Genomic DNA, 14,167 nt, shown 5'->3' with positions numbered 1-14,167 from the left:
AGGTCTTGGAGGTGTTGTACCAAACTGGTCACTATTTTTTGATAACCAGTGTCCAAATCCACCTGTAGGCTGCAATATAACTAATTGTCTCTGAGTAACGTGTGTCCCTCAATGAAATGAATTATTCAGTACAAAGACTACAAAATACATTTTTGAGGGGGATTTGTGATAGTAGTGAAATGTGCAGATACTTTCTGCTGTACAGTGCTTCCTCTAACAACTACATTTGCCACATTAACTATGCCAGCAAGTAAGGCCTTAATATAGTAAAGTACAAATCCAGAATAATGAGTTTTGATAATAAGATGGGCAAGAAAAACTGAGAAGCAATATTATGCATAACTCATGGCAATTAGCTTTTTTTGCATTTCAGAACAAAAATCCGGTTACTGTGGGTGGCAACACAGGGATATCCGTTTTTACCTGTAAAATCACTTCACTTTGATGCGCAAATATTTTAAATGTAGAAAATATGTGGCTTTCTTGGGAAATCAAATCTGACTTGTGCATTTTCACTGTATTGCTTATCACAATAGTTATCTGTGAAACCTGCCTTAGTTCTTATATTTTTATTGCATACCTTTTCCTGTTCTTTCAACATTATTTTCCCCTCTTTCTTTCCCAGGGAATGTCTCGGCAAACATGAGGTAAGGTTATAAAGCTACCAACCAGATGGTGGTCAGATACACAAGCATAATCTGTCTCTGAAAGATCTTTCTAATGAAAGGACTGTTCATAATCATAAAACTTGATTTAGTTGAAGCTGCATGTTTATGTCAGTCTTGGGAAGGAATGTCTAGTTTACCTGGGTCAGACAGCTATGTCAATCAGCTGCTAAAATTCAGCCCCACTGACTTATTCATTCCCAGTGAACATTTAGCCACTGGGTGTATTGGAAGCTGCAGCATGTACTTATACATGCAATAGATTCCAGACCAACCATAACCAGATGAATTGGGCAATGATCATGTAAGATTAACTTCTAACTCAAATAAAATGTTATCAATCACTATCAAATATATGTTGTTGTTTTTTAAAGCCTCTGGTGTTCTTCTATAGCAGTGGTCTCCAAACTGAGGCCCGAGGGCCAGATGTAACCCTTTGCTAGCCTCTATTCCGCCCTGGATACTAATCCTTCCAATGATATGAGGCATTTTTCCTCCCACTGCCACCAACAGTGGGACATAATTCCTGCCACTGACATTAATGATAGTGCATTATTCCTCCCACTAATATCAATGATGGGGCACTATTCTTCCAACTTACACCAACAATGGGGCACTAATTCTCCCACTTATACCAATGATAGGGCATTACACCTACCTACCACTAAGCCTGAAGCTATGTTTATTTTCACTGATGCTGGGCCTGGGACATTTTTCACCCGCACTAGGAACAATCCGCCCCTCCTCCCCCCAAGTCTGAAAAACAGTAAACTGGCCCTTTGAAAAGTTTGGAGACCCCTGCTCTATAACATGTTGTTGTCGTCATCATTGTTGATGCCATCTATGAAACTAACATAATATCTTTTATTTGTATGTTTATTGTGTTGTTTATTGGTCTTGTCCATGAACTACCATCAGTGTAGATTCAGTCAACCTAAAATTAATATTTCAGTTTTTAGTAGTTGCTGAACAAATGAAGTTACTCAACATTTAGGAGGGGTACCATCAATCTTGTTGGATTTTGAACATAGTTATATTTTGTAGAAAAACACTGGATTAACACCGATTAGCTCTCCTCTTATAAGGGATAGTATCCAAAGGGATACTTTGGTGGGAAGAGAGGTAGGAACTATCACAAGGAAAGTTTTTGCTGCTGGAATTACCAGAAAAAAAAAACAATCTTTAGAAAATGATGCTTTTTTGTGATAAGCCTTTGTTTGCCTTTATATGCCAGAGATGAACCAATGATTACCCTGTAGTCTGCTGGAAAGCAGAAAATACACTGTAGTGTTTGCAGGCTGTGCTGGAGACCCGAGTTTCCAATTACTATTCAGGCAACAGTATGCTTGTTTGTTTGCAGATTTCAGGTTTATCAGGCACCTTGAGTTTATTTCCATTTTTTATATTGTGCTGACATTTTACCTCTGCTACAAAGTAAATAGAGCCACTTACATCAGTCGCACGTTCTATTGCATACCAAACACATGCACATTAAGACCAGTTTGGAAAGATTCCAATTAATGTATCTCTAGGTTTTTAGATATGTACAGGAAATCAGAGCACCTGGTGGAAATCAACAGAAAAATAGCAGGAGCACACAGATTACGTTGGGTAGGAACTCAAACCCAGGACTCTGTGCTGTCAGGCCCAACCACTTATCCCCCACGTAGGATGATTACTCTAAATTCACCATACGTGCTTCAGTTGTGACTGTACAGTTTTTGGTAATTCTCCTTTAAAATTTACCAAAGCCTTGTAAAATCCATCCATAGAAGATGTTTTACTGCATAGTATATTGGTAGATCAAAATGTGATTATTCATTCAGATTTTAATTTGTATAAAGTGCAAATATTTGCATAAAATATTCAGTGTTAGACAGGTAAACTATTTAGTCCAATTGTGCTGTATTCTTCTTTCAGATAAGCCCATTGCCATGTCATTCTGCTGGTCCATTTTCATGTAAGAGGCCCTGTGGGCGGTTTCTTGCTTGTGGCAACCACACTTGCATAAAAGAATGTCATAAAGTCACTGAGGATAATGGTAACAAAGAGAAGGTAAGATCCCTTTCTTCCTTTTTTTTGTTTTTTTGTTTGTTTTTTTTTTAAGATTCTGAGCCAAATCAATTAAAAAAAAAAAAAGATCTCATGGTACAGTATCGGAGTAACTTGATACAATTTATTAAAAGATTAAAAACATTCATAAGAATGGTGCACTTGTAACATCCAGTGCACCAGATAGATTGCTTGTTTAAATTTCAATTCCAATAGTTTATTGCCCCCTTAGGGATGCCTATCCCTAAAGTAGTGTCTAAAATGGCCGAACTCCCACTTCCGGGCGTGATGACGTTTCATGGCCCCTCCATTTGACGTATTTTTAAAATGAAAAATAATTAAGTCACTGTTCATGTGACAAGAGTTTGGGAGGCTATTAAATAGATGTACAGGCTTCCCTAAGTGCATTTTATTTCTGCAGCAGTTGTGGGTTTTGTTCCCCCTTGACAAAAATGTCTTTAAATCCCAAGTAATCCCAACTCATTCATTCTATTATTGAAATTAGCCATGTCAAATTAGATAATTTTTTTTTTTTTTTTTTTTAAAGTATTCCTATTATTCCACTATTCATTTTTAAAGTGGTTCTAATGACTGAATGTTTTTACCTCAATGCATTGTATGCTTTAAGGTAAAAAAAAAAAAACACTTGCAAGCAGCTTCCCCGCCCCCTCTCCCATATGCCTGCTGTACCATGTACTTGTATGAAAAATTATCCTGTTCTTTGTATTGCTTCCTTTGTGTGAAATACCTGGTATTCTTGCTAGTCCCTTTTACTTTCCTATTACAAATTGACCACACTAGGCATGAGAGCACTGCATGGTCAGTTTTCTGGTTGTGTGGAAAACTGAGCCTGAACTTGTGCCGAGACCCCCCCCAGCCATGCACTGGGAAGATCAATGTTCTGCTGTTTCTCCTCCCCTAGATCTCAAAGCTTGTTCTACAGCTGAGAACAGAGAGAATGTGATCACTTATTTTTTAAAAAGTAAAAGGGGAAAAAAGTATTGTGGTGTTTTAACAATCGCCTATACTCTAAATACTAATACTTTTAATTTGAAATCTAGTCTGGTCCAGAATGTTTTGTGTGTGAAGAGGAATGCTCAAAACCCCGACCACCAGGCTGTCCTCATCGTTGCAATCTCCCATGTCACCTTAAAGATTGCCCTCCATGTGTTCAGATGATCAGGACCAAATGCCACTGCAAGATTAGCAATCTTTACATCGAGTGCATGTACGTAGAAACTCAGCTTTCACACATTTACATGAGGTGCATGTACGGTACAAGACATTTGAGACAAGATTTTTAATGGGACAATGTTTAGAGCAATAGTGATGTACATGTTTTAGAAACTCATAGAAACTTTTGAGTTGCACATCGTCTTACTAATTAGCTATTTAATGTGTGAAAATTAAATATATGACTTTTAATATATATTTTATGTGGGCTGTGCACAGGAGATGCCCTCGCAATCTGACAGATTTGTAGTGTTTTTGCAAGGAAGAGTGGGCAAATATTGCCAAATCCATGATGTGCCATGCTGATAGACTTATACTCAAAAAGACTGAGTGCTGTAATAAAATCAAAAGGTGCTTCAACAAAGTAATAGTTTTAAGGGTGTGCACACTTATGCAACCATGTTATTAATTTAGGTTTTTTTATTTTTACTTCTTTCCGCCTAAAAGATTTTTTCTTTTTGTAGTTCAACTCAGTTGTGCAGTTTATAGGTTACATTAAAGGTGGAAAAAGTTCTGAAATTATTTAGCTATGTCTAATTTTTTTACATCACAGAAACCTGACATTTTAACAGGGGTGTGTAAACTTTTTATATCCACTGTAGATCACATTTATAGTAAATACTTGACAGGGGTTTTAAACTCGCAAAGATTCAGTGTAGCTGTTTAGCTGTTTTTTTTTTTTGGTTTTTTTTGTGATGGAAGTCACAAACTATTATTTCTACAGAAGAGAAAACCTTCCCCTCAACAAACGTTAATCATGTGGCATTTGAGAGTATGGATTCATATCACCCGTTTGATACCTAATCATTTCCTGGATCCCAGGAACTGAGCCTCTCAGGAAAATTCTATCAGCATGAACTTCATTCATGTGAGGGTGATTTGATCAGAGGAATTTCCATAGCTGCCTTAACTACTGAATATTATTATGATTGGCAGCTCCTCATTCAAACAGTCATTTAAAATGTTTGTCTTGTTTTAGAAAACTTACTTTGGCTGATGAAAAGGAAAAGAATATCCTGACTTCATGCAAAAATCAGTGTCCAAAAGAGGTAAGAATGGCATTGGAGTCATGAAGACTTGCCATGTTTAACTTTCTGATTAATTGTAAAGGAGCCTGTAAACCTAGACACATTCATCCCACAAGCAACAGAATCCTATAACCTATGAGTAGTAAGAATGTTTTTGTTATTTGTTCCCTTTTGGTCATTTTCCAGTTGTCTGTTTCTTACCATTACATTGCATTTTTCTTATACCTCTTTTAAAGTGTACCTATCTGCTACTTACGATTGAAGCAATGTCTGTTAGAATATATTTTTGTTTTTAAGAACAAACATAAACTAGAAAAGCTACAATTTCTGGGGAAATTGTGTGAAGTGTTCTTGCCTCCACTAGTAGTGTACAACTGGAGTGGGCGGAGCAAACAAATGGTCATATTGTGAAAACTATCAGGACTATGGCTTAGCCGTGGACATTTTTAGTGGCAGCAGGGATAGCTGAAAGTTTTGATATACGATTTGTGTAGGTGGCTTGAAAATGAGGGAGTGATGGCAGTTTAGAAATCATGTCCTGATTTTTCAGCTCACACTCTAGCTTTTGTCAGCTCCCACTCTAGTTTTGAACATTCCGCCATTCATTCCTATGGGACCAATTTCACCACAAAAATGCCGATATTTCGTGAACCATTCGGTGAAACGTTCGACAAAGTAATAGCACACCAATCGGGAACAATCTGCACGTTTTGGTATATTACTGTCTATGTAGTGTAAAAACTGTGGGAGGAGTTAGGATGGTAAATTTGGCTATAATAATAAGAATATATATGTGAGATAACAGTAAGTGGTCTTGCCATGCAAGAACACTTAACTATCAAATGTGGTCTCACATTTTATATCTTAAGCTGGTAGTTAACCTAAATAGGAGACCTCAAATGGGTATGGATTCATATCACCCGTGCGGCTCCCAACATTATCAAAAGACTGCACATAATATTCATTGAATATAACACTACAGAAAGCTTTCAGAGACTTCATATGCAATAGGAGAATGGTCAAAGACTGAGTGTGCTGCAAGAGATGGTCAAACATGCTTTAGTAGCTATAAAAAAAAACAAAGAATAGAGGGCGCACCAGCCTAGTACATTATCTCAACACATTTATTAATACTCCAACACAACTGTACTCACAAACACTGTGATATCAAAGCCATGAGAGTAAGCATCAGTATCAAAGTCACTTGATCCATTGCATGTGCTCCTCAGCTGGGAAGGTCGCTATCTGGATCCTAGCTGGGCTACGTGTTTCGAGGGTAGTTCCCCCTAAAAACTCTGATAAAGGGGTACTACCCTCGAAATGTGTAAGCCAGATAGGATCCATATGGTGTCCCTCCAAGCTAAGGCGCAGTGGATCGAGCGACTTGGATACTGATGGGCTTTGATATTACAGTGTTTGATTACAATTATGTTGAAGTATTAATAAATGTTTCATTGGGATAATGTGCTAGGCTGGTGTGCTCTTTCTTTGTGGTTTTTTAAATTATACTTTTGGGGCATCCCCAGTCCTGAGAGGGCAACAAAAAGCGTGGTGTATCTTCATCCTCCGCTAAGAAGCTGACACGTGTGAAGAAATGGTGTTTGACAATCTCACTCATGCGTGGGAGGTTTTGTTTGGTTTGTTGTAGTCATATGCCTTAGGAGCTATTGGAGACTGAAGACACCCTTCAGGAGACGTACTACCTGAGGCCACTAGGAATAACTGATTTTACAGCAGCCACTTTACAAATCTTTCCTTATTCTCCCAACACCCCTCAAAAAATTACTTGTGCCACATTTAATATTTCTCTCAGCAGGATCCACAGTAAAAGATCAGAGGAGACAAACAAAAAAGGTAAAAAGCATAGACCGTAAAGAAAAAGGATATCATAAAAAAAAGAAATCAACACATTTAACTACTAGAAGCCAGTCTAAAAAATTATTCTCATTCACTGGCTTGAGAAAGCACCAAAATACAGACCAATGGCTGCATAAGCCCAAAGGTCCACACTAGAAGTACTAAAAGGGTTTCATGCCAAGGCTGGGCACTAGAACTAGAATGCAGGCTGTTAGACTTGACTTTGGCTTAGGTGAACTTGTCCTAAAAGCTGGCTCTTACTCTTTCTTCAGGCCACATACCTGAATTTGAACTTCTCAGTTGATTTTAGAATATCTCTTCGCTTGTCCTTTCCCATGAGAGAGCAGATCATGTCCTGCAGAGTGAGAGATTTTGCTGCATATATAATGTTCTTTGTCTGCACTCTTCTGATACTCATTAATTTCTCCTGTAAAATCAGAACTCATTGAAGAGGGCTAACTAGGAAAGATTAAAAGAAGATGGAGGCTAAAGTCAATAGACAGCATTACCAAAGCTGTCGATATTAACTTGCAAGAGCTCAAATTAAAAAGTTTTTTTGTCATATAGTGCTATTGAGTCTAAGGGCATGAGGTCCCTGGATCAAACTTAACGGGAACACCTGCACATCCTGAGCATTTTACCCATAATAAATGAGTAACCAATCTGCTTCTTCTGTGAGGTACTAGGTTATCCTGTGATTGAGTCCAAACAGTTCAGTACATTAAAAATGTAATTGTTATCATCTGTATCTTTCCAAATATCTAGCCACCTTTCTCTATTCTTTTTTTGGCAGTCTACAGCTTCAGAATTTATTTGGTTATGTTCTTGATAATTTGTCTCAAGTTTTTATTAAATATAATTTATAACATTCAAAGGAAAGACCGCATTCCTTATGACAACCAGTCTAATAGTCTTTTTTTTTTTTTTTTTTTTTTTTACATAATGAAAAATGTCTGCAAGAACCTGATTGGATGTTAACACTCTTTTACTCCTCAGTGCTGTGAGCAAAGACTAATCTCAGATCAGCTGTCAGAAACACTAGCATGTTTCTTCTGTTGCATTCTAAAAGCCTATAAGCATGATCGAAAACATGGGTAGTGTTTATAAAGTGTCCCATACATTGCAGTTTTGCAAATGCAACCCCTTGCTTGTTGGCATATTGAAAAACCCTTAGCAGGTGTATGTAGTTTTTGATAAAAAGTATGTATTTTGTGTATGGGTTTTTTTTTTTTTTTCAATATTTCAGTTTATTTAAACCATGATAACTGGCCTTCCTGCTTTGCTTTAGCTGTTTTCAGGGAATCAATTTAAAATAAAAGATGTGCCATCGGATTAGTATAAGGCAGACCTCATGCTAATACATTGAAAAGGATTAAGAACACTGTCAGCCAATTATACAGCCATTATCTCTGCTTCTTTTGCAGCTGACATATTTGAATCTGTATATTCAGATAACATTTTAAAGTTTGGTGAAAGACAATACAGGCTGTCAGAGAGAGTCTTTCCGAGAATTACACAAAATTGTTTTAATGTTTTTAACTATGTCAGCACAGAGAATCTAAACTTGAGTTTAAATAGCTGCTGATTTTTTTTTTGTTAGGTAAAACATTGCCCTTCATGATTTGTTAAATGACATAGGATTAGAAGTAATCCAGAGACAACTGGGTTTTACTGCTGCCTACCAAAGAAACTGGACTCTGGTATGCACAAAAAAAACACTTAGCCAGTCAGGTATAACCCCTCCCACTTCCATCATGCTTTCCTAGGAGGATGGATGTAATTTCTCTACTCAGAAAAGTTAACAATTTTTACTAGACATTCTCCCTTTTATTTTTTCTTCAATTGCTACACTGCTGAACTGCACTCTTTAGCTAGCTGTCCGGTTCAGCTAATCCTCAGTGCTGCCTGTTGGAGCCATATCCAGACTCTGCTGAACCAAAGATGTGGACCTGCCTACAATGTGACCCTTGGCCCTGCTTATAGCGTTTACCTGACATTCATGTACTGTGCTAGCGGTATAGATCTTTACAGGTCCAAATCCATGGCACAGACTCTTGTGTTGCCCAGTCTGAAGACTCTTCAGGCACTGGGCTCTGCATGTGGTACACTCCAGTCCAGTGTATTTCTTAAGGTCCTAAGACTGTCAGACCTTTCCATTAGACTCCCTACTTGAACCAGTTCTGTATGGAGCGTGGTCTACTCCTCCGTAACGTTATTCTGATCAGTGTCTTGAGTGGGCATTAAAAAGTGGGCTTTCCATTTCATTCTTTAACCACCTCCCACCCACCATATAGTCCAATGACGTATGCAAGGCAGTTCTCTCGTTCTGGGAGGACGTCATATGACGTCATCCCATTCTCACCATGCATGCACATTGAAAACAATGAGCTGCAAAAAAAGAGCCTCAATGTTTAAAGCCATCTTGTATATGAATAAATGGAAATACCTGAAACAGCGCTCTCAAAACTATATATGCTCTTAAATTATATATAAATAAAATAAATACATACATCAATATATAAATAAAATAGAAACTGCCACCAAAAAAAAAATTAATTAACCACCTCCTGTCCGGCCGCTGTATATAAACGGCCAGACGGTGGCAGTGCAGGGGCGGGTGGCCATTTATAAACTGCCTCCCTGCCCCCTGCTTGTGCGCGCTCCCTGGGAGCTCCGGACACAGTGGAACACCATCGTACGTGACCTCTGTGCGAGGTCCCGATCATGTGATCACTGATTGGCCAATTAGTGATCACATGCAGAGTGGTAAGCAAGATGTCACTTCTAACATCATTGCTTACTACGTGTGAAATCTGTGAATGATCACAGAGGTCACATGGTGCAAGGCTATTCACAACAGCCTTGTACCATATGACAAGCTGTGACCAATCACAGCTCAGACAGTAGTGCTCAATGGCTGCAAGAATGGGCAGCACAGTAGCTAAATGGTTAGCACTTCCGCCTGGCAATACTAGGGTTGTTAGTTCGAATCCCAGCCACGGCACCTCCTGCCTGGAGTTTGCATGTTCTCCCTGTGCCTGCATGGGTTTCCTCCGGGTACTCCAGTGTCCTGCCACACTCCAAAGACATGCTGGTAGGTTAATTGGATCCTGTCTAAATTGGCCCTAGTATATGAATGTGAGTTAGGGACCTTAGATTGTACGCCCCTTGAGGGTTAGGGACTGTGTGAATGTACAATATATATGTACAGCGCTGTGTAAATTGACGACGCTATATAAGTACTTGAAATAAATAAGGAGAAATGATTGCTTTTAAAGTCTTTATGGGTGTAAAAGCAATCAGTGTTAAAAAAAAAAAAAAATCTTCATCACCCCCCACAAGTAGTACAGTGTCACCATGGTGACACTGTACTGCTAGGGTGACAGTATGTTAAAAACAACCCATAAATAATAATATAAAAATGTAAAAAAAAATGTTTAATAATTATAATTTTTGGTTATAAATTAATTTGGGTTATTTTTTTTTTTACTAAAAAGATAACAGAATAATTTTGGCCAAGATTTATGATGAAATATTATTTATTTGCAAAATTTTATAAGATAAACACTTTTTTCAAAATTTTTGGACTTTTTCATTTACAGAGCAAAAAAAAAAATCCCAGTGGTGAATAAATACCACCAAATTAAAGCTTATCTGTCTCAAAAAAAAATGCTAAAAAATTCATATGAGTACAGTGTTGCATGACCGCGCAATTGTCATTCAAAGTGTGATAGCACTGAAAGCTGAAAATTGGCCTGGACAGGAAGGGGGTAAAAGTGTCCTGACTTGAAGTGGTTAATATGTGCCAAAATTGTGAAACATCAAAAATAATAAGTCCATAATAAAGTGTAGTCCATATATTGTTATTATATAGGATTTATATAGCGCCAACAGTTTGCTCAGCGCTTTGCATATATAACTTTCTTCAAAAAATATATATTCGCCACAACCGTGAATTGCTTTGTGGTCAACACCCCATCAAAGTGCTAACTCACCAGATGCTGATGTTTTAATCAGCATTTCAATCAAATATCAGCAGATGAGGAAGATTCATGAAAATACCGATCGATCCAGAAAATATTCATTCAGCAGATGGCTGATTCATATAGACTCCATCAAGGTAAGTATCATCCAATTCCATATGTAGGTAAATAAAGAACACTCGCCATAGCATAATATCGTTTGACTATTTATTGTATCAAAAATACCCCCCTTAAAAACAAACTCACAATGTATAAGGTAAAAACCAGCATTCAATAATATATAGCTGCAAACAATCTCCAGCTCTCACAGTGGCGTCTCACCAGCCGCTCTCAGCAACAGATCACGTAGTTGCAGTCACATGGTCTTGCCACGTGGTAACGGCGTATGCGGTGACGTCACTGATTGATCACGCCCATCTTGTATATGACAGGTTTGTTTTAGAACCCAGCGACACAGGAATGGGGAGTTGCCAGTATGAGGAATCGATGCATAAGATATCCCCAGGCCGTAAGAAATGAATTACTATTACATGTGCGTTCAGATGTCCCACTTTGAAAGAACAGCTGTGGGTCTCTCCTAGCATTTGGGAAACAATCACAAGATTAACCAATCGTGATCAACATAACCGGCGATCTTGTGGTGATCACATGCAGGGTATATGTTCATTCAGAAAATAAACCATTGCTGCCCTAGGATGACAGTATGCATCTATTTAATGCTGTAATTAACAGATACAATTACTGTATTACAAAAGTAGTAACAATGATTCATCATATTTAAAAAAAAAAATAAATGTTTTTCTCACATTTTGTGTATGTTTTTCAGTGTGCAATAAAAAAAACCATAAGTAGGGTATTCTTTAAGGCTAGGTTCACATCTATGCGGCCATCCGGGCTGTGGTTTGTGCAGGCACATCAGCCCATTCATTTGAATGTCCTGCTGTGCCCCATGACACACAGAAAAGTAGTCTCTGCACTACCTAGGGAATCACAGCCTACACAGGAACCAAGGTTCCCAGTGCGGGTGCGATTTCGAGTGTGGACAGTGCTATTAAGATTAATTGCACCTCCCCGCGGGTCCCGCATTTCATAGTGTGGGTGGTTGCAGGTGCCGGAATATGCGCGTCCTGCAGTGGTACCACCCACACAGTTGTGGGCCTAGTCTAAAACAATGTATCAAATAAAAGCCTTGTATGTCCTTTTTAAGCCATGTAAAAATGAACTAGGTAGGCAAATTAGTCATAAATGTGTAGTCTAGTTTTTGATACATACAGACACTGCTACATTTGGTTTGGGAACCTATGCTTCAATGATTTATTCATTATTAAAGAGTTCTATCCATTCAGACAAATACATACAAAATTATTATTTTTTTTACTTTAGCTGGATGTAAATACAGAATTTTACAAATAAATTGTTAGAAGTTAGAAAACATTTGTTATTCAGATATAAAATATCTTTATAGCCAATTCTGCTAAGATCATTACTGAAGGGTAATAACAGCTTGAATAAATGTTAAAGGGAGTATGTTCCTATGAGTAAACTTCCAGTTAGGAACCAACTGTGGAAGCCTGAGAAAATGTTCAACCCCAAATCCCCTGTAAGGAATTATATTGTCATTAGGAAATTAGTGGGATTTGAAGACAGATCAGTCACTTGCAATCAGTCTGCTTCCACTGGCATGAATAAAATAGCACGTTGCTGGTAATTTGGTGGGTTTCAGCAGTACAACTCTGGGATTGACTATGTTGCTGATAGCCAGACATGAACTGTTTTTCTTGGCTGCCTGAAGGTGTTTTTCTGCCCTTTGGGGCTTTGTGGAAGTGTTTCTTGACCCAAGTTTCATATTGCATGACTTCCTAGTATGTGTCTGTCTGTAGCTGTAGCTGCTGACTAGAAGGTCTGCAAACATTTACAGAGCTCAGCATCTTTTCTTTGACTTTTCACATGTTGTAATTTGATGGTAGCAGGCAGATTTCCTGTGGAAGGAAGCTTACTGAACCGTAGATAGGAGATTGTATTAATGTAATCGCTTGTGGACTACATTTCCATCTGTTTTGGCACCTTATGAAAATATGGTTTCTCTATCAATTTCACAGTAAGCTGCTAATATAGAACATATGATTCATTTAAATCTAAATTCTACTGAAGTTTAACATTTGAGAAAGCTACAGTAAGCCTTTCAAATGTTAATGTTGTAGTCTCATACTGATGATGGTTTCATTTATTGTGCAGTCTGTAAATTAACAGCCTGACATAATCACACAGGACCATTAACTATATGATGCCTGCGAAGTAAAGCATGCTGTATCTATGCAAGAAGCACATGGTTCTGTATGCCGTCTACGTGTCCAGACCCTTTTGATTTGTTGGAAGTTACCCAATAGAGATGCCTGGTGATTGTTGGATTTCAAACAATTACATGTTAATTTGAGGCAATACCAAGTACATAGCTAGAGGGCTAACTCACACCGGCATTTTCCCAATAATTGTTTAATTAATGAGATATGTTTCATTCAGCTTTCTGAGCAGTGAACTCATGCCCAGACTGGCAGTATGGCTGGACAGGCATCTGGCCAACGAACTACTTTATTCCTGAAAGCTTATTTAACAAATGCAAATTACAAATTTAGAAGCTTTATTTATAGCCCAAAGTACTGTGCTATAAATATTATATTTTTAAAATGTTACTAATGTTTTTAAAGTGGTTTTCCAACATCTGCTTTGAGTTGGATGAGTTATTGTGACTTTCATGGTTTCCACCCCTCGTGTCCTTGCCAGCCAACTATTTTCTTTTTTTTTATCCCTCAATACAACTCAATACACATTATTTGTTGTAAAATATAAAAAAAAAAAATTAATAAAAATGTAACCGTAATTTTAGATAGTGGTTAGAACAACTATCTCTGACTACTATCTAAATGAGTTTCCAACATGCACATGCTTGGCCTTAGAAATCTGCTTCTTTCTTAATTATTCAGTTGACAGGCAGCCCTAATAGCTGGTTATTGGTCATCAGTATCCAACAGCTGAGTTCAGAATAGACCATTATCAGTAGATTGACAGGATGGATCCCTGGAATGTCCTCGTAGGGGAGCACACTGTCATTGATGTAGTTGTCCATTCTTTCACAAATGTACTTAAAATGTTGGTTGGCAATCTGTGTATACTCAGGTGAGACAGTTAGTGCCTATGCTTCTCACAGAAGAGTTCAAGGCCATGGCTATATCCCAGAAACATTAGTAAAGCCTTGCTCATCTGCTCAGGAGTGGACCCAACTTGGTAAGCATTTGGGAGGTTCTTGCTTTTACTTTTTGGTATAGAGCAGGTAGGGTGAGAAGGTGATGCT

At 38.0% G+C, this 14,167-nt stretch overlaps 1 protein-coding gene across 1 annotated transcript in view; it reads left to right on the top strand.

The window, feature by feature from the left end:
* The window catches only part of NFXL1 (nuclear transcription factor, X-box binding like 1), a 109,849-nt gene that overhangs the window by 71,731 nt on the left and 23,951 nt on the right, over window positions 1-14,167 (top strand). Inside the window, exons 15-18 of the mRNA XM_089657304.1 lie at window positions 626-647; window positions 2,586-2,720; window positions 3,779-3,945; window positions 4,930-4,999. Coding sequence (XP_089513430.1) covers window positions 626-647; window positions 2,586-2,720; window positions 3,779-3,945; window positions 4,930-4,999 — 394 coding nt within the window. The remainder of the gene's footprint in view (window positions 1-625; window positions 648-2,585; window positions 2,721-3,778; window positions 3,946-4,929; window positions 5,000-14,167) is intronic.

The sequence above is a fragment of the Staurois parvus genome, unplaced genomic scaffold (genome assembly GCF_062004578.1).
Source record: "Staurois parvus isolate SC_StPar_1 unplaced genomic scaffold, SC_StPar_1.0 ptg000980l, whole genome shotgun sequence".
Lineage (NCBI taxonomy): Eukaryota > Metazoa > Chordata > Amphibia > Anura > Ranidae > Staurois > Staurois parvus.
This window is presented reverse-complemented; position numbering and strand designations above follow the sequence as displayed.